This window comes from Centruroides vittatus, unplaced genomic scaffold (genome assembly GCF_030686945.1).
Source record: "Centruroides vittatus isolate TY-2023 unplaced genomic scaffold, ASM3068694v2 contig_89, whole genome shotgun sequence".
NCBI classification, from domain to species: Eukaryota; Metazoa; Arthropoda; class Arachnida; order Scorpiones; family Buthidae; genus Centruroides; species Centruroides vittatus.
The window spans coordinates 784,638-803,945 of NW_027122580.1; the positions used below are offsets into that span (position 1 = coordinate 784,638).

Here is a 19,308-nt window from a genome sequence, read left to right on the forward strand (position 1 = left end):
ACTAAAATTGATGGTAGTTTTAGCAATGCTCCTGGTCGACGGAGCCACACTATTTTTAACCAGTCAATCATAAGCTCGTTGTTCATCCAGCCTTTCTCGTGACATTGAATAACATCTCTTCTTGGAAAAGTTTCATTTTTAGGGATTATTTTCCACTTCAGTATAATGTATGGTGGCAACTTATGACTATCTGCTGTTCATGCCAGCATGACTGTGATTCTTTGCTTTTCCTTCCCCCGACCTAAATACTTGCTTTTCTCCTTTTTGATGGATAGTTGTATTGCTCAGCATATCAAAATAAATTGGTGTCTCATCTGCATTCCAAATTTGACTTATTAGGAATTTAGTCTGTTTTCTTAAATTGATGATGTGCCTCTGAAACTGGACCAGCTTGGCTTCGTAATCAGTGGGCAATTTCTGAACAATGGAGATCTGGTGTCTTACGGAGAATCCTGCTCTTTTCATGAAGTGGGATGCCCAACTGCAACTTGTTTTGAAATCTTGCTGTGGAATTCCACATTCTTTCATGAGATCTCTAGCTTTTACTTGGAAAATTTCCACAGTTACGGGCATACACCTATTGCGCATGTGTTTCACAAAATTTTGTAGTTCTTCTAACTTTGGATATTTACCAGTTTTCAATCCACAAAATGATTTTCTTGTACTGTCACACAAGGGCGTCGCCAGGGGGAGGGGCAGAGGGGCAGTTGCCCTCTCCTAGAAATTCGAAAAAGTTATTTAAATGCTAAGTTTTAATTAAAATAATCTTCTTAGGCTTCTTGTAAGTTAAAGAAAATGTTTTATTTGAGATATTTCTTTTCCGGTACATAGTAAATGATTAAAACTTTATGAATCGTTTCTATTTTACCTACATACAATTCATATCCTCTATCAATTTACATCATCTTGTCCCCCCCCTTACCCATTGGCTAGCGTTGTCCTTGCTGTCACAATTAAACAATGAATCTTGAATCTCTCTGATTACACCACTTCTGCACACACACTTCTGATACACTGAACTCACGGCCTGCGACACAGTTATTTGTCTTTTCTGCATGCAAAATTACTTTTCTCTTAAAAGAAGTGTTTACTGTGTTCTGTACTTTTTCCATCATCAAAAACCAATGGTGTCTTTCCACTTACACTCACTAACAGTAAAATAGACATTTGAACTTGTACTCCCCCGAGATCTATAAACATATGCCTTACATTCTTTTATTTATTATTATTTTAAACGTGTTGTATCTAAAATATCTAGTTTATATTAATAATTGTCATTTAATTAAATTAATTAATTAAATGTTATAATAAATATATTGTAGGATAAAACAATTTATGTTAATGTAATAATAACATAAGAAAAGTGGCAACCTAATTGATATTCAGACAAATGAAGAATTTCTTTATCTTTGCCTTTTCCTATGGTTATATGGGGTTGGCATTTCCTTCTCTAATACGTTTCTTCTATTTCTCCATATCAAGGGCTTCTTCTGTCTTAAGTCCCCTCTGGTTCAACTCTTCTTCTACCTTACTTTCCAATAGATCTTTGGTCTTCCTCTTTCCTTTTACTACCAGTTTTCTGTCACTTCTTCATTCTATATGACCAAACCACCTCAACCTACATTCTTGCATCTTTTTGCTCATCTTAACAAAACCTCTAATAAAATCATTCCTTATTCTATCCTTCCTTGACACTCCACACATCCATGTCAACATTCTCATCTCTGTCACCTCCATCTTTCTTTTTCGGGCTCTTGTTATTGCCCATGTCTTTGCTTCATATAACATTGCAGGTCTAATAACTGTCTTTTACAATTTTCCTAGGTTCAGATTGCAGCTAACTTTCTTGTAGCATAACACACCACTCAGCTTCCTCCAGTTCATCCATCCACATTGAATTCTATGCTGCACCTCTGAGTTCAATTGTCCTCCCATCTCGACAAATGTCCCAAGATATTTAAAACTCAAAACCAAAGGGAGCAGCACATTTTGGATTTTAACATTACACTCATCTCTACCATTCAGAGTCATATAAGCTGTTTTAGTTCTGCTAATCTTCATGCCCCTTTCTTCCAAAACTTTCCTCCAATCTTCCAGTTTCTTCTCAGCCTTGGTTTGCAGCACATCATCATCCACAAACAGCATACTCCATGGAGCTTCACACTTCACATCACACACCAACCAGTCCATTATCAGGTCAAACAAATAAGGGCTAAGGGCCGATCCTTGATGTAAACCAACATTAATGAAAAATCCTTCTGTAGTACCCACACTACTTTTAAGTTGGGTCTCTGCTCCCTCGTATATCTCCTTGATGAGACTAACATATTTTTTGGAACATTTTTTTTCCCTCAAACATCTCCATACCTCTTACCTTGGTATCTTATCATATGCCTTTTCTAGATCTATGAACACCATGTGCAAATCTTTCTGCATTTCCCTGTGCCTTTCCATCAGCTGTTTTAGAGAAAAAGATAGCATCAGTCATACTTCTTCCCAGCAAAAAGCCAAACTGTTCTTCTCAATCTCAGATTTCTGCCTAATCCTTCTTTCTACAATTTTCTCCCAAATCTTCATAGTATGGAACAATAACTTTATAACTCTGTAATTCCCGCAATTCTATACCTTTAAAGATTGGCACCAGAAAGATCTTCTTCCATTCATCTGGGATCTTCTCCTGATGCCAGAAGTTCTTCATAAGGTCCCAGAAGATATCAAAACCTCTTCAAGCCTCAACTGGAATCTAATCAGTGTCTACTGCTTTCCCCATCTTCATTTTCCTGAGCACACTTTCCACTTCTTCTCTGCTAATATCTCGCACCACTCCTTCATTTGCCTCTCCATTCTTCGTATACAGTTCTGGGATTTTCTTCATTCAATAAATTCCTAAAATATTCTTTCCATCTTTCCTTGACTCTTTCATAATCTTGTAATACCATTCCTTTATCATCTTTAATCAGTTTAATAGAGGTAAAATCTTTTGATGCCTCATCTCTTGCTTTGGCAATTCTCATCAACTGCCTTTCACAACCTTTCCTTTTGAAAATTTTATAAGCCTCTTCTAAAGTCTTTGCTTTCACAATAGCCACTGCCTTGAGTCATTTTATTTGCCAAATGGTATATTTCTTTATCTTCTGACCTTCCCATCAAATCCCACCTTTTCTTTTGTTTAACTGTGGCTTGTACCTCAGCATTCCATCACCAAAGTTTCTTTCCTTCTGGCAATCTCTTCCCTGAAGTTTTTCCCAACACCTCTTTTCCAACTTTCAAAATGCAATTACTATTCAGCAACCACCATGTTTGCACATCATCTGGGAACTGGATTTCTTTTAACACTTTTACCTTAAACTCTTTCCTTAATTCCTCCTCTTTCAATCTCCATCATTTGATCCTTTGTTCAATCCGGCTAACACAATTCGGTCCATAAGAAAGTCACAATCCACCAGGAGGACTATGTTGTGTAGCAACACTTTCTCCATTTAACACCTTACTGTTTCTCACTTCTCTCAGATGTCTCCTGTGGCACAATAAAAAAATCAATCAGGCTGAATCAACCTCACTCATGTATGTAACAAGTTGGTTCACTTTCTTCTCAAAGTATGTGTTAACTAGTGCAAGGTCAAAAACCACAGCATGATCAACTATTTTTTCTCTCTCTCCATTCCTTTCTCCCACACTCCACCTCCCAAGAACTCTTCTTTCTGCATTCTTCCTCTTCCCAATGTGACCATTTAAATTGCCCCCACAGATTAATCTCTCATTTATAGGAACACCCATTATAAGTTGGTCAAGATCTGTCCAAAAATTTGTCTTTTCTACTTCTCCACTACCTAGCTGACGAGCGCACGCACGCACGCACGCACAATCGTAATGAAAATTCCACCAACATCCAACTTAATGCTCATAATTCTATCACACCTTCATTTAACCTCACAGACTCTGTCTTTTAGAACTTTATCAATTACGATACCAAGTCCATTCCTTCCTGCCTTATTCACGCCACTCACAAACAGCTTGTACCCTTCACCAAGTTCTTTAGCTTTATTTACTTTCCATCTTGTCTCTTGCAGGCACAAAATGTTCACTCTCCTTCTTTGCATAAGATCAACCAACTCGCTACTCTTCCCATTCAATGTTCTGATGTTTAAAGTACATATTCTTATGCTTGTCTTCTTTCTCTTCTCTTTCTGGACTAACTTCTTTATCCAAACCCATCCTTGGTTCGGTAGCCCCAGCTCATTTGACATAGTTTTTGAGCAACATGAGTGCAAATCACTTTGAGGGGATGTCCTAACTTATTTGAGCAGCCATGACATTCCATGTAGTTTTGGCATAGGTTTTATGTCTGGATGCCCTTCCTGATGCCAATCCTATTTGTTATAAGGCTAGATATATATATATAATTTGTTCTAATATATATAATTTGTTCTAATATATATACATATATATCTAATTTGTTCTAATGTTTAATGATTTAGACAAACGAAGAATTAAAAACATTAAATTAAAAACGAGAAAATGTACAGTACAATAGTTTTCACATACTAATACTCGCACTTGACAATAAGTATTGGTGAGTACTTTATTATCTGATTATACAAAAATTATTGCAGCAATGCAAAGAATCTTTCACTCACACATATGGGACAACCTAGGTTTTTGAAGTTGTGAAAAATGAATAAAAATCTCATCTTATATGTGAGTAAATATGGTAATTCATTTATAGATATGTAGTGACAAGTTTCTTGTTGGAATATATAAAAATTATCCTTTGCAGCATGAATGAAGTTCAGTATTTTTCACAAATATATGAAACTTAGCAAAATAACATATTAAAAATATAATTTGACTAGGTAAACCAAATATTTCTTTCAACTAAAATCTCTGATAAACAATAAACTGGCTAATGTACACAAGTTTCCTGAACTGAAAATGATAATTAAAATAAAACTAGAATGTCAAACCAAATAGATGAAAATACTTTTAAATAAAATATTTGACTCACTCCATAACTTTGCTAATAAAAACCATTTATTGCACTTAAACAATGACATTAAATCATTTAAGTAGCTGAAAGGTGAATATATCTTGAATAAAATGTTTTTTCAATACAAGAACATTACAAACAGAACAGTAAAATGTCAAATATTTAAATACAAATATTCCACTTCAATTACTTATTTAAGTATGGTGCTATATTTAATTCAAAAAGGAATTTTTGGCATCTCGATGAAAGAATTTGTCAACTATTTTGAATGAAAAAGGACATTCAGATTTTTAATTTTTATTTTTCTATTTAATATCTAATTATTTAATATTTATTCTATTTAATTATTTTCAATAAAGATTTCTGCAGAAATCTTGATTGTTATTTATTGGAAAATAAATATTAAAAAATAGTTATTCTCAGCTTAGCATTTTTACTTCTTTAGTATCATATTTTATAGCTACTGATACATCAAATTCAGTAAGAAAATTCTACATGGTTTTAATTTTAAATAATGTGATTAAAGTTTGTATTGACAAGATAACAAATGGCATTATCAAAATAAATAGTTAAATACATATTAACACCAAATTGATATAAAAATATATAAAACAATGAATAATTATTTTCCTCCCAAAATTAAACACTCTTATGCTAACTATAACGAAAGGAAAAACAATGCAATTCTCTGAAGATAAAATACTTACCAATACCTTGAGAATCTTCACTGGATGCATCTGGTATTTCAAGTTTAGTTACACTGTTAAATTATAAAGAAACAAAATCATTACATATACATATAAGTACAGTATATACATGTTATTTACTCACTAAATAATGAATTTACAATTATTTAAGTAAAAACTAAAATATATCTTAGCAACCATAAACATTCTAAATAGTTAAAACAAATTCTGATAACTAAACTGATAGTTTTCCAACTGGGTTTAATTAAGTAAAAATATAAGTAGAACTTATTGTGGTCAAGATATATTTATAATTTACATTGGTGCACAATTGTAAAATTTTAATTCATTAATATTTTCATTGTGGTCTGAAGATTGACATTTATGTTATAATTGAAATAAATATAATAAAGTTATGTTTCCTTGCTTAGAAGATAATAATCTTTACATTTATAACTAGAATTAGACAAAATACACTCTAGTATATAAATATATTCATTATTCTATTAAAACAATTAGGTAAACAATTTTTTTTGTAAATCTAATTACTCCATTAATATAAATCATAGAATGTGTTCATAGTTCAATTCAATTAATTTTTACTTTACAGTTAATAATATGCTAACTATGTTTCCTTTGTTACTGATATGTTAAGTATTTGTTATTATATTTATATAAACAGCAGTGGCGTGCAGTGACATTTGATGATAGGGAAGCTGTGTTTCTGTAAGAAGCCGACTTACAGGGGCGATCGGTTAGTTGTGCATTGGTAACGGTCTACGGTCCATTCGTACATGGGTGGTGGCTGTAGAGACAAAGATGACAAGTATCTGACGAAAACCGTTTATTTTAACATAAAATAAACATATACTATGTACAAAATAGTTTGCTTTAGGACAATCGGCCGTTCGGACGTCCCGAGCGTCGATGTGGTTCTTCGATGGTCGATGGAAGGTGGCCCCGGGACGGTGGCGTTGACGAGTCTGTAAGGCACGGGGAGACTTTGTCCGTTGGAGTCGGGGACACGGTCTAAGTCCGAAGTGGCACGGGTTACAGGTTGGCACAATAGACGAGAAACTGTGTTTTTCCTTTTTTTTTCGCGTTGACACACGGCATTTTGGTTATTCGGAAGATTGTCGGAGATTATATCAATCTCCGTTCTTTCTTTCGTCCATTTTGATTGGTCGTTCTCTCTCGATCACACTTCCCGAGTGGTTGGCCTCTTGTTACATTTAGTAACGAGACTCTTACCTGGATAGTGAGAAAAGTCAAAATTGAAGACAAATTCGATCTTCCACCAATCATAGGTTGACTTCTTTCCGCGATTTATGGTTTCTGCCCGGCAGTTTGATATAAACAATGGGTGTCCGACTACAAATGACTTTTACCTATGTTTTTTTAAACTAATAAATTTTTCTCTAAATTAACCGTTTTTTCACGTCTTTTGTGACGGGTCAGACCTGTCTGGTACATGACATTTCCATAAAAAACTTTTATGGAAATGTTTAAAATGTTTAAGTTTTAAACAAATTCATTTGTTTAAAACTTAAACAAATACTGGAAATGACAAAAATAAACAATTTATGTATTTTAGTTCTAAATACAAAAGTTTTTTTAAAAATTTTTTATAAACTAACTCTATTCGGCGATTTTTTCCGTCAAGTCGTTAATTACTTTATCATAAAAGTCGCTGGTCGTCGACTCCGTCGACGTATTTAAAAGCACTTTTTCTATCGAAAGCAACGCTAGCGATGACAATTTTTCCTCCGACCGAGTGTTCCGGGCCAATGTATGAATTCACTCCGTAAAAACTGCGCTCAACAGACCCACCGGTAGATGGTACCGTAAAAGTTGATGATATTAAATCATATAATTCTTTTAGTACGTCTTTGTTCGGATCGACATTAATTATAATATGTTTTATGTTTAAGAGTTACTTGTGAATATAGTCCGGACACGAATATAAATATTGCGATTCACTACGTAATTTAGATAAATCAAAAAATTTCCCATAAAATTTACTTAATTTAAAGAATTAAAACACGCTTGGAAAAATTGTTAATAATTTTAATATTATGAAAAACATCTAAAAGTGATAAAAATTCTATTGTCTGAAAATCTGTCAATATAATTATAATTTTCTTTTAATTATACTGTAATTAAATATAACTTTGCAAAAAAACGTACATAAAAATAACATTGAATACTCTTTACTTTTTAAATCTTAAACAATTCACTTAGTCAGATTGCTCCCTACCAGCGGTTAAGAGATAGAATCATTGGAAGCGTTACACGTGTGTAGTTTCCACCAGCTAAACGGCTGAGGTTGGTGCTCTGTAAAGCGCATGCGCCAATGCCCTCTGGCTGCTTTACACCATTCAGTTATTCTCGCCTCGAAAGCTGTCTCGGAAGCGTGTCCATTCCGCCACTGACATTCGAATATACAATAGCAATCTTATCGTTTTTTTCACATATAGTATAGAATTTTTTAATAAGATACATAATGCAGTTATAATAAAATATTAATTTTAATTAATTCAAAGTACATTAAAATATGAAAATTTATATTTTAGAAAATACAAGGGAAGGTCATATGAAAGTGGATGTGGCGCTTCCATCGCTTCCAATGACGGCACGCCACTGATAAACAGTTAACATAAATACTGTATTAGGAATTAACCTGTCACTAGTTAAATTGCAAAATGTTGATAATGTTTTAATTTGGAGAGAGTTTCTCAGACTGCCTCATCAAAAGATGATTTTCTATTTCTTAAGAACAATGCATTACAATATTCTAACTTTCTGACACTTATTTTGCCAGAAACCCAACTGACAACAAAACAATATCTCAGGCTTAGTACGCAATGTCTAAATGTCACTCAACAAAGTTGCCTGTTATGCTGTAATTAACAGATTTTAACATAAATGTGCATAATTTACTTGTCAATAAAATTTTTAAAAATAAAAGTAGGTAATGTATTTTGTATTCTCAGTGGCAACAATAATCTGACAATGACATTATTTAGATAATGTTATTTCTAAGAGGTGAGTCATACTATGAGGGTTTCATAACATTTATTTTTTCATTCTCAATAATTTTTTGACATTTTCATTTATAGACCAGAGGAGTTTAAGGAAAATTTGCCTATAATTGTCTAAGCTGAATTAGCCAAAATGCTAGAAATCCTATTTTTTTAGGTTTAAGTCTGATGTATGTTGTATAACAGGAACGTCCAACCCATCGCTCGCGGGCCATGCGGCGGCCCAGTTAATATTTTTACGAGACCCACTGCACCCTAAATTTTTTAGGCATATTTTCATTTATTTTGGTAAAGTATGTCGTAAAACTTATTCTCGTTTCACCGGATACACTTTGATGTCGTAACGACGTAATTGGTGTTAGAAAACTGTTTTATCTAGAGAACTGTTATGCACGTGGGGTAGTACATACTATTGCAAACAATTCTTTTCGTCACGAAAAACATCAAAACTGCCAAAAGAAATAGGTCGAGTGATTCCCATTTAACTAACATTCTTAGAATTAAGACTAGTATCATAAAAGCAGATATTGACAATATTGAAAAAGGAAGGCAATGTCAAAAATCACATTGAATTTATTTTTATTTTGTGTGAGTATAATTTCTTTTTTTACTGTCAATAATACAGTATTTTTTGTAATAATATATATTTGTTATTAAAAATTTGTATTCACATTTTGAACTTTTTAAAAGCATATACAGGGTAATTCAACAGTCACAGAAATTTTTAAAAATTAATAACTTGCAAACTATTTACAGTAAGATGATGCAGTTTTCACAGAAATGCTTAGAAAAAAGTGGGATTTTTTTTGGGTGTAATAAAAATTTTAGTACCAAAATAGTTACATTTCTTGTCATAGACGATGCTGTAAAAAACTGAAATCATTTGTCAATTTGTTAAAGTAAGAATAAAAAACTAAAAATGTTCTTAGTGTAAGTTCCAGTAACAGCTTCACAAATTATGTAATCTTATCTATGGCAAGAAATGTAACTATTTTGGTACTAAAATTTTTATTACACCCAAAAAAAATCCCATTTTTTTCTAAGCATTTCTGTGAAAACTGCATCATCTTACTGTAAATAGTTTGCGAGTTATTAATTTTTTAAAAATTTCTGCGACTTTCGAATCATCCCGTATTTAGATAAAGTACCTCGGCGGCCCGCCGAATACACCTAAATTTCTAATTTGGGCCATTACGAAAAAAAGTCGGACAACCCCGTCGTATAATATAAATTGTTAATTTCCGATTCGACGAATAAATACCGTTTAAAAAATGTAATTATATTTTATTTGTCTTTATAAAAACTTTACTTAAAATTTTATATCATCAGCTACATTTGAAGCTTTATTACATAAATTTTTATAAGATAAAAAATAAAAGTATTACATTTTATTTTTGTAATAAAATTAAATAAAGTTTTGCTAAACTGGAAAATTTGTTCATAAATAATCGCTATAATAGTAAATATACTTATTAAGATATATGAATTAGTAAATATAGTTAAAAGTTACAAAACAAAAAAAATATCCAATTGTTTTATTGGATTAATAAATTGCTAATGCTAAACATTTTAAATGTGTTTCTATTTATCTTCAAATTCATAAAGCATATGAAACAAACAGTAAATATTTCAAATTCGAAAACTTAGTAAATATACAATAATCCATAGCACAATTTTAATAACTAAACATATCAAAAAGGAAAGTTAATTTTTGGGCTAAAAAATAATTTTGCTTTAAAATATATGTTTATGTAACGTAACAAATCACTATTTAATTGCAGCTACATTTTCACCAAAGAGCCGACACGCAAAACAAATTATATCCACAGTGCACGGGGATGTTTGGATTTAATTTAGCAAAAACACAATGTTTTAAAAATTAGATATCACTTATTTTGTGTGCTAGCCCTTCAATTACAAATAACTGCGAATTATCGGTAAAATATTTTAAAGTTTAAATTTAACAATTAAAAAATAACAATAAAAACCTCCGTCTTCCACAGTAAGGCCAGGAATACACATGCATAAAATTCAGTGTAAAATCTAGCATAAAACAGAAAACATAAAAATTTTTCTGAAATTTTGGCTGAAACAGAACTGAAAATAGAGTAGAGCGTGTCTCTACTTTTTATGCTAAAATTTCCCCAATAAAGAGAAGTCTTTTCTGCGACGCCAAAGTAGACGCGTGCTTTTTATTTTAACAATGGCGGCAACGAGGGTTAACCCCACGATTGCGACGGTCTCGAAAAAACAAAAAATAAACGAAATAGAGGAGTCTATCGAATCCGTTCGACCGCATAAATGTCACGTATAAAGACGCCGTATTTAAACAACGTTTACGGATAGGTGCAAAATTTCAAAATAACAGGTAGGTCTAGTAGAATAGATATATAGGCCTAGTATTTAGATCACACGTTCTCTATTTGAATTTGGAAATATAAGTCTATTAATTTAAATTCTCTCTATTATAGCAGAGGAAGTGGAGAAAAAATGGAAGGTACAAAGGGATAGATATACGAGAAGAAAAAATTAATAAAATTAGCACCGTCGGTGGCAGCGGCGTTTCCTATTCGGCCAGAATTTTTACGTACGCGTGTTCCGGTATAAAAGCGTAAAACAGAAACCGAACCAAAAGCCGATTTCCGATTCAGTTTCCTGCCACACAATTTTATGCATGTGTGTTCCTGGTCTAAATCTTAGTCATTCTAAGAGTTCTCTCTTTGTAAGTTAGAACAAAAACATTCAAAACTGTTTGAATATTTGTATTTACTATGTGATGAGAAGAAATGGAGTAAGTAGAATTAAATGTTTGAAATTGAATTCACGCTTGTAATTTTTAAAATTTCAGTTCTAAGATGAGTTAGCTTCAATAAATTCATCTACTCCATCAATTAAGTTCTAATCTATACATAAACTCTTTTCAATGCTTTTTGTGTATATAGCTGAATTGTAAAAATTTTTTTTTTGTTTTTCTAATGGCTTAAAGATTCAGCTTGATATCCAGCAAAAATCAGATTTCATATTTTAAGTTTAATAACACAATCACAATACCTTTTTTCTCCAAAAGTTTGCCCTCCGATCTTAATTTTTAATTTTAACGGAGGTTTTCCTCCTTCGCTCGCCGTCGGACTTCCGGATCCGTCTTCGGCATCTTGTTCCGAACCTTTTTTCCTCTTGTGCTTTTTATGTTTATGTTTTTTGTGCTTTTTATGCGGAAGCATGCCTCCGTCTGAAATCGTAATCAACTATTTAAACTACCGACAAAAATTAAGATTATTACTATAAATTTATCAATAATTCGTGTCTAGATTTTTATCTTTACTTCAATTTGTTCATTTTAATAATAAATTATTAAACTTTTTTAGAGTGAAGCAAAATAAAAATTATTTAATTTATACTCGAAAGTTTAAAAATAAAATTCGAAATAATTTAAAAATTTGAAGACGAAATTTAAGTTTCTAAAAACGATTCGATCGCATTCTTTCGAAACGGCCGCTCGGTCGGATTTAACCGAAACGCTTTTTCCGAGACCGAACGTAACGCGAGTCGCATTTTCCCCACAATTCCGAGTTTACGCCGTCCGCTTTCGGAAATTTAACCCGAGAACGAACGGCCGAGGGATCCGAAATCGAAGAAAGGATTTCCGACGAGCGCAAGCGTACGAAATAAAGAACGACGTCGGCAGTCGCTTCTCCGCGCCGCTCGCGGAAAAGCACCGACGCGCAATTTTCATCCAGAAAACGGTTTTCCTTCGACACGAAAGCATTCGGATCAAACTACGGGATTTAATAAATCTTCGACTCGGTTAAGTACTTTGCGAGCGTTAAGAATCCCAAAGCACCGGTTAATCTTCGCACCGGAAGTCGGCGCTCTAAGACAAACCGGCATCTCGGGATTCCGAGGACGAGAGCCGAGCGACCCGGAAAACATTTAACGAACGAAAGATTCTCGGCAGACGTAAGGGAAACGCGTATCGTTCTCCACTAAGGAGTCGAGGGAAAGTCGTCACGTCGCGGGATATAATTATAAAGTCGAAAAAAGCATTAAGGAATAATTACCTCCCGCGACGACTTCTTCGTCTTTCTCCTGTTCGATTTTAATCTTCTTCTGCTTTTCGTCCGCTACGATTTCGTCTGAAAACACGACAAAACACTTTTTATACGGGATAAAAGACGGACAAGTCGACGTAACTCTCGGTGCCGAGACGGCGGCTCGTCTCCGATTCCGGCAAGGAAACGGCGGGACGCACGCTCTAACCTAACCTAACCTATTCTAACAATTTGGTTGCCAATAATTACGATAATTTATTAGAACAGGTTAGGTTAGGTTAGGTTAGGTTAGGTTAGAGCGTGCGTCCCGCAGTTTCCTTGCCGGAATCGGAGACGAGCCGCCCTCTCGGCACCGAGGGTTACATTAACCGATGCGAATATTCCTGTAGTAATTTTACAATAATTAATTTAATCGCAATTAAAATCTATATATATCAACGGATAATTCTAGTTTCGATTATTATTCCGAATAAGTACTTTCAAATAGGCTTTTACCTGCATCGGTAGGGTAGAAGTTACTTTCGGGCAAACTACGTATAGACATATTTGTACGTCATTTACCCAAAAGTTGTACCGTAGAGAGGAAAAAACGTAATTTAGTTAGGATAACCAAAGCTTAGCATATTCGACGGTTAATCTATCTACCTGTTTGTTCTTCCGCGTTCATTTCTTTTCTCTTCGGTAAAACCATCATTTATTTGACTCTACACCGCACTACAAACATCGATACTTCTTCGGGGGGAGTTGGACGCCGGCTACGAGGCTTTTGCGTCCCGTAGAGCAGTGGTGGCCACCTCTAGTAGCGGTACTCGTCCAAGTAAGTAGTCGGGGCCTCCCGACAAGGGCAGATGGGCAAAGACCTAGAAGAGTATATGTTCTAGGGCTTCGGGAGATGGCACATCGATACCCGTCTCCTCCGCGATCGTAGCGCCATCGTCGAACAATTGTTAAAGTTACATTTTGGAGATTTATTTACTAAATAATATAATATTAATTTAAATAACACGGATGTCATTCGATAAAGTGAAAGAAAATGACCATCGATGTTATATTTCATCGTGGCGGTCGAGTCGACATTTTTGGACGACCGGCCCTTCGGAACGCCAAAAACATTTCTTTTTATTTCCACGGGAATACAGATTTCACATTTTCCACTATGAAATCTTAATTGCTGCTATGGGTTGTTCACGCTGTGCTATATGAAGATAACGCACGGTCTTCTTTGCTTCTGATTGCGACACGGTGAAAAGAGCACGTACAGATACTGAACGAGAAACACGAAAAAATGGAACGTGCATTTTGCATCGATGGTTACGTTCTTATTATAAAAATTGCTCTGTTATGCCTTAAACAATTTTAGCTGTGTCAAAGAGAAACACGCGATTTGTTCGATGAAGGAAAATAAAATTCGTTTCGTTACGGTGAATGATAAATACTGCAGTTTAATTTGTGCGTTGTCTTTTTTCCGCCCTGTTGGCACTAAGGTCTTTTTTTCTCATAACCGTAGTGGGTCTTCTACGCGTGCAATGGGTATGGGAAATAGGTGATGTTGAACGGGGACCGACATATCCGCGACAAAACGTTGATGAAAAATTTCTGGAATTCTCCAGGATTCGAGCCCGGGTTCTTCGGAGCAATAAGCTGACGCATTAACTGCCTTGGCCATCCGACTATCTTAGTGTCGTTACCAAAAAGAGGTAACTTGAAACGTCAATTCTTATTCGGTAAATTAATATAACTAAATTTGCTTTTCAACATAATTTTATAAAAGTGCGTTAATAAATTTTCATAAAAGAAAAAAAAAAATATGAAAGTAGATTGCGTCGATATAAGCTGACCAAGCCTGTTATATTTTATTTGAAAATACTGTTTGTTTTTTCTAATGTGGCTATAAATTTACTTGTTTTACTTTCCTGGCTTTTATGTATACTTAAACGAAATTTGGCACAGTATGGTAGCTTCTGTAAAGAGACACCGATGCTATTAAATTTTGCTTGTGAAAGGTCGAGGGGATGGAGAGATGGATACCTTTTCTCTACGTAAGGGTCGCATTTCAAAACTTTTGAACTGACGCGGGCCGCATACGAGAGAAAAGAGGAGGGAAATGTCGGTAAATCACAATTCTTTGTTCGTATATAATTATAAATTAGCATACCATACTTAATTTAGTTTCTGACACAGATGTAAACGTAATATATCGGAAATATTTGGTTAAATATTAGTCACTGCTAGTTTTAAATTACATTCGGTGTGTCTTTTAGCCAGTTTTTTGTTTGAATTTTTACTAAATTTATTGCGGAAAAAATATTCACATACATAAGTTGTAGAAAATAACGTTTGAATTTTTGCTGCATACTTCGAGTTGGGAAATTCAGTGGCGTAACTAGGGAGTGCGGTAGGTGCGGTCCGCACCGGGCCCCTGGCCCACGGGGGCCCCAAAATCACAAGAAAAAAAGATCCGACAAACTTTTCACGGCAATTAGAACAAAGCAAAATTTGGCATTTGGATACTCGAGCTGGGGCCCCTATAACACAGGAAAACCAACAACTCAACTGTAATCTACTTATACACTATATAAACCACTACACAAAAATATTTTAGTCCGTTTACGTAAACAAAACAAAAAAATATCTAACGCATCATTCATCAAACGAAAGAAACTGGACGTCTAAACGCAATGTTTTTAACAGAATAAATAAATTCAAAAGCCGATTTATAGAAAAAATTACTCGTTTTCGTTTGGACATTCCCGATTACCACTTTGTCATTCGATCCTACTGATCTTTAGAACTAAGCAGACAAACACGAACAGTAACAAAAAAACTTTATTAAAAAGGTGAGAACTGTCACCGACATCCTCGGCCAACACCCAGGCAAAAACCCGCGAACTTTCGCGCCTCCCTTTTTTTTACAAGTTGCCAGCCAACTCTCGTTTGCAAGTGTTGCCAGGCAGTGTTCGGAATCTCTGGCGCTGGCGGCCACAGCTACTCCCCCACCAGTGTCTGCGACACGAAACGAGCGGGAAAGGATACATGTCGGCCAGAGCGTGTGGTAGTTTGTCGCGTTGGGGCTGGATTGTCTGTGGTACGTTTAGTTGGCGCTGGTCTTGGCATTGGAGACGTTGGGGGTAACTGGTCCGACTCACTCGCTGCGAGAATAAAAGCCGGTTTCAGTCGATCAATAGAAACTACAGTTTCTTTTCCTTTTATGCATAGAGTGAATGTCTTGCTACCACGTGACACGACTACGTAGGGTCCATCGTATGGAGGCTGCAAGGGCTTCCGTACAGCATCATTGCGAAAAAATACGTGGGAACATGACTGCAGTTCTTTGTGGATAAATGGGTTGCGGTAGGAGTGGTGCACCACAGGCATTGGTTTTAACTTTGCCATTATCGTCCTGAGTTTTTCGACGAAAGAACATGGATTGACGTCCTGAGAACCTGGGACGAAAAACTCTCCTGGCAGTCGGAGGCTGGTGCCATAGAGCATCTCAGCCGCGGTAGTATTGGTGTCTTCACGGAGCGCAGTTTGCAATCCTAACAAGGCTGTACTGGTAGGTAGCACTTCCGTCCATCTTTCAGTAGAGTGACACTTGATGGCAGTTTTAAGTGAACGATGAAAGCGTTCAACAATGCCATTTGCAATTGGATGGTATGCTGTTGTCCTAACTCTTTGGGTACCAAGAAGTTGAGTGAGGGATTTAAATAAGCTAGATTCGAATTGCCGTCCTTGGTCAGATGTTATTTGGGCAGGCACTCCAAAGCGAGATATCCAGCCTTAGTACAGGGCTGAAGCTACTGTTTCAGCTGCTATATCTGGCAACGGGATTGCTTCAGGCCAACGAGAAAATCTATCGATGATTGTGAGGCAATATGTTGAGCCGTTGGAAGGTGGCAATAGACCAACAATGTCAATATGAATATTTAAAAATCTAGCGTCTGGAATAGGAAAGTGTTGCGTCGCGAACTTACTCTTGTAAAAACGGTCGCGGATTAATTACTGTAAGGTGGTAAAAAGGCCAGAGGGAGCGTAAGAGGACAGTAGGACAAAAGAAAACGACAGTCCTGAATTAGCCGCCCCGGCGTCCACAGGTAGTTAGCTACGCTCCCCAAGTTCTTCACGTATTTTACCGCACCAAAGTCGTACACTAGTCGTGATTGTAGTAGGACGTATCAACTGTATTTTTTACCCGGTGAATAAAGACTATGTTTTTATGGATACAGACGTGGTAATTGTTAGTAATACCAAACCGTTGGGAACTACCCAACATTGGTGAGCCGAACAAAGACTCGAACACGTGCAAGGATAAGGAACATTAACCGAGCAACCTCAATCCGCCAACATCGGCAAATATCTCACGCCGATTTCTCAGAAGAGACAGCCATATTCTTGTTTGGACATTATATTAAATAGTAAGTAAGAACATTTTTGTTTTCTCAACCGTCCCCTGAAGTAGAGATGCAGTGATCGCAAACGGAGACGATCGCCAAGGTTTCGGTGAAGCCACCCCCTTTTTGGAGAGCGAACCCAGAAATTTGGTTCAGGCAAATGGAGTCACAATTCTCGTTAGCAGGAGTCACGGTGGAAATAACGAAGTTCCACCAGGTGGTTTCTGCACTCCAACCCGAGGAGCTAGCGGTCGTGGCGGACATCATTCTAAACCCCCCAGTAGATAAGCCGTACGAGGCTCTTAAAGCCCGTCTGTGCCGGCAATACGCCGACAGCGAGGCACAGAGACTAAAAGACCTAATATCGGGGATGCAGTTAGGAGACAAGAAGCCGTCCAGGCTACTATTAGAAATGCGCAGCAAGGCGTCAGCTCATATAGGCGACGACCTACTTAAGTCGCTGTTCTTACAACGTTTACCATCCAACGTTCAACAGATCTTAGCCATTTAAAATGACTGCCTCGACAAGCTGGCAGAGATGGCGGACGGGATAGTAGCTGCAGCCGACAACGCCGTTTCGGTGCAGGCAGTCACCCACGGAGACCAGGGGATACAAACACTACTATTAGACATCTCCTCCCGCCTTGAATGCCTGGAAGGTAGGGATAGATCCCGGGGCAGAGATCGGTTCACGAACCGCCGGAGACGTTCAAAGAGCCGTAATGGGGCTCAGATCGAAGGGCAATGCTGGTACCACCAGCGATTCAAAGAGAAAGCGGTAAAGTGCGTAAAACCCTGCAGTTTCCAACAGGGAAACTAGAAGGGCCGTCACTCAACGGTGCGGGTGGCGGCACTCTGGAGGTTCACCGCCTATATCTTTACGACCAGTCAACGTGCAAACGTTTTCTAGTAGACACAGGGGCAGATGTGTCTGTAGTCCCTGTGCCACATAACCAGGCAAACCGATCACCCGAGAAACTGCAACTTTTCGCAGCTAATGGGACCACAATAAATACGTATGGCCAAAAGCTGTTTAAATTAGATCTAGGTCTCCGGAGAGTTTTTCACTGGCCTTTCATCCTCGCAGCAGTCTCTCAACCTATTATTGGAGCTGATTTTTTGCGCCACTTTGGATTATTGGTAGACATCCGCCGCAGCTGCCTTGTCGATCCACTGACACGGATGAATTCAAGAGGGGAGATTACGGTTGGCCCCCCAACCGCCGTTAGATCAGTCGGAGAGGATACGCCATTTCATCAGATCTTGGCAGAGTTTCCCAATCTGACGGAAGTTTCCATGACACCCCACCCTGTCCAACACGACGTTCAACACCATATCGAAACTAAGGGACCCCCAGTTTTTTCCAGGCCTCGACGTTTACCGCCTGACAAGTTGAAAGCAGCGAAGCAGGAGTTTGAGTTTCTAGTTGCACGAGGCATATGCCGCCCTTCAAAAAGCAGTTGTGCTAGCCCATTGCACATGGTGCCGAAGAGCAATGGGGACTGGCGCCCATGTGGCGACTTTCGTAGGCTAAACGCAGCTACCATTCCAGACCGATACCCCGTGCCGCATATTCAGGACTGTGTACAAATGTTGGAAGGAAAGCAGATATACTCCACCTTAGACCTAGCAAAGGCGTATCACCAGATTCCTGTAAAACCAGAAGACGTTCCAAAGACGGCAGTTACTACTCCATTCGGATTGTTTGAATACCTTTTTATGCCTTTCGGTCTCTCCAACGCAGCTGCTACCTTCCAGCGCTTCATGAATCAGGTGCTGCAGGGATTAGAGTTTTGCGTCCCATACTTTGATGACGTACTCATAGCTTCAGCTGATGTAGCAGAACACTTACAACACCTCCGTACGGTATTCGAGCGTTTCACTCGATACGGGGTAAAGCTAAATGCCTCAAAATGCATCTTAGGCAAACCATCTATTCCTTTCTTGGGCCATTTAATATCCCCAGCAGGCATCACACCATTACCAAGCAAAGTAGCGGCAATAAAGGAATACCCTAAACCTACGACCGTCAGAGAGCTCCGTCGTTTTTTAGCAATGGTCAACTTTTATAGGAGGTTTATTCCCCATGCAGCCTACACACAGGCAAGGTTACACGCCTACCTAAAAGGGACTGTTAAAGGAGATAAACGAAGC

At 36.9% G+C, this 19,308-nt stretch overlaps 1 protein-coding gene and 1 pseudogene across 1 annotated transcript in view; one reads left to right on the top strand and one right to left on the bottom strand.

The window, feature by feature from the left end:
• The window catches only part of LOC136983817 (INO80 complex subunit B), a 31,726-nt gene extending 18,057 nt beyond the window's left edge, over positions 1–13,669 (bottom strand). Inside the window, exons 1-4 of the mRNA XM_067280683.1 lie at positions 13,409–13,669; positions 12,773–12,847; positions 11,766–11,943; positions 5,695–5,747 (exon numbers count right to left, since the gene is read on the bottom strand). Of these exons, the coding sequence (XP_067136784.1) occupies positions 5,695–5,747; positions 11,766–11,943; positions 12,773–12,847; positions 13,409–13,457 (355 nt within the window). The 5' untranslated portion in view covers positions 13,458–13,669. The remainder of the gene's footprint in view (positions 1–5,694; positions 5,748–11,765; positions 11,944–12,772; positions 12,848–13,408) is intronic.
• Positions 13,670–17,233: 3,564 nt separating this feature from the next.
• Positions 17,234–18,386, top strand: LOC136983851 (uncharacterized; annotated as a pseudogene).
• Positions 18,387–19,308: the final 922 nt, after the last annotated feature.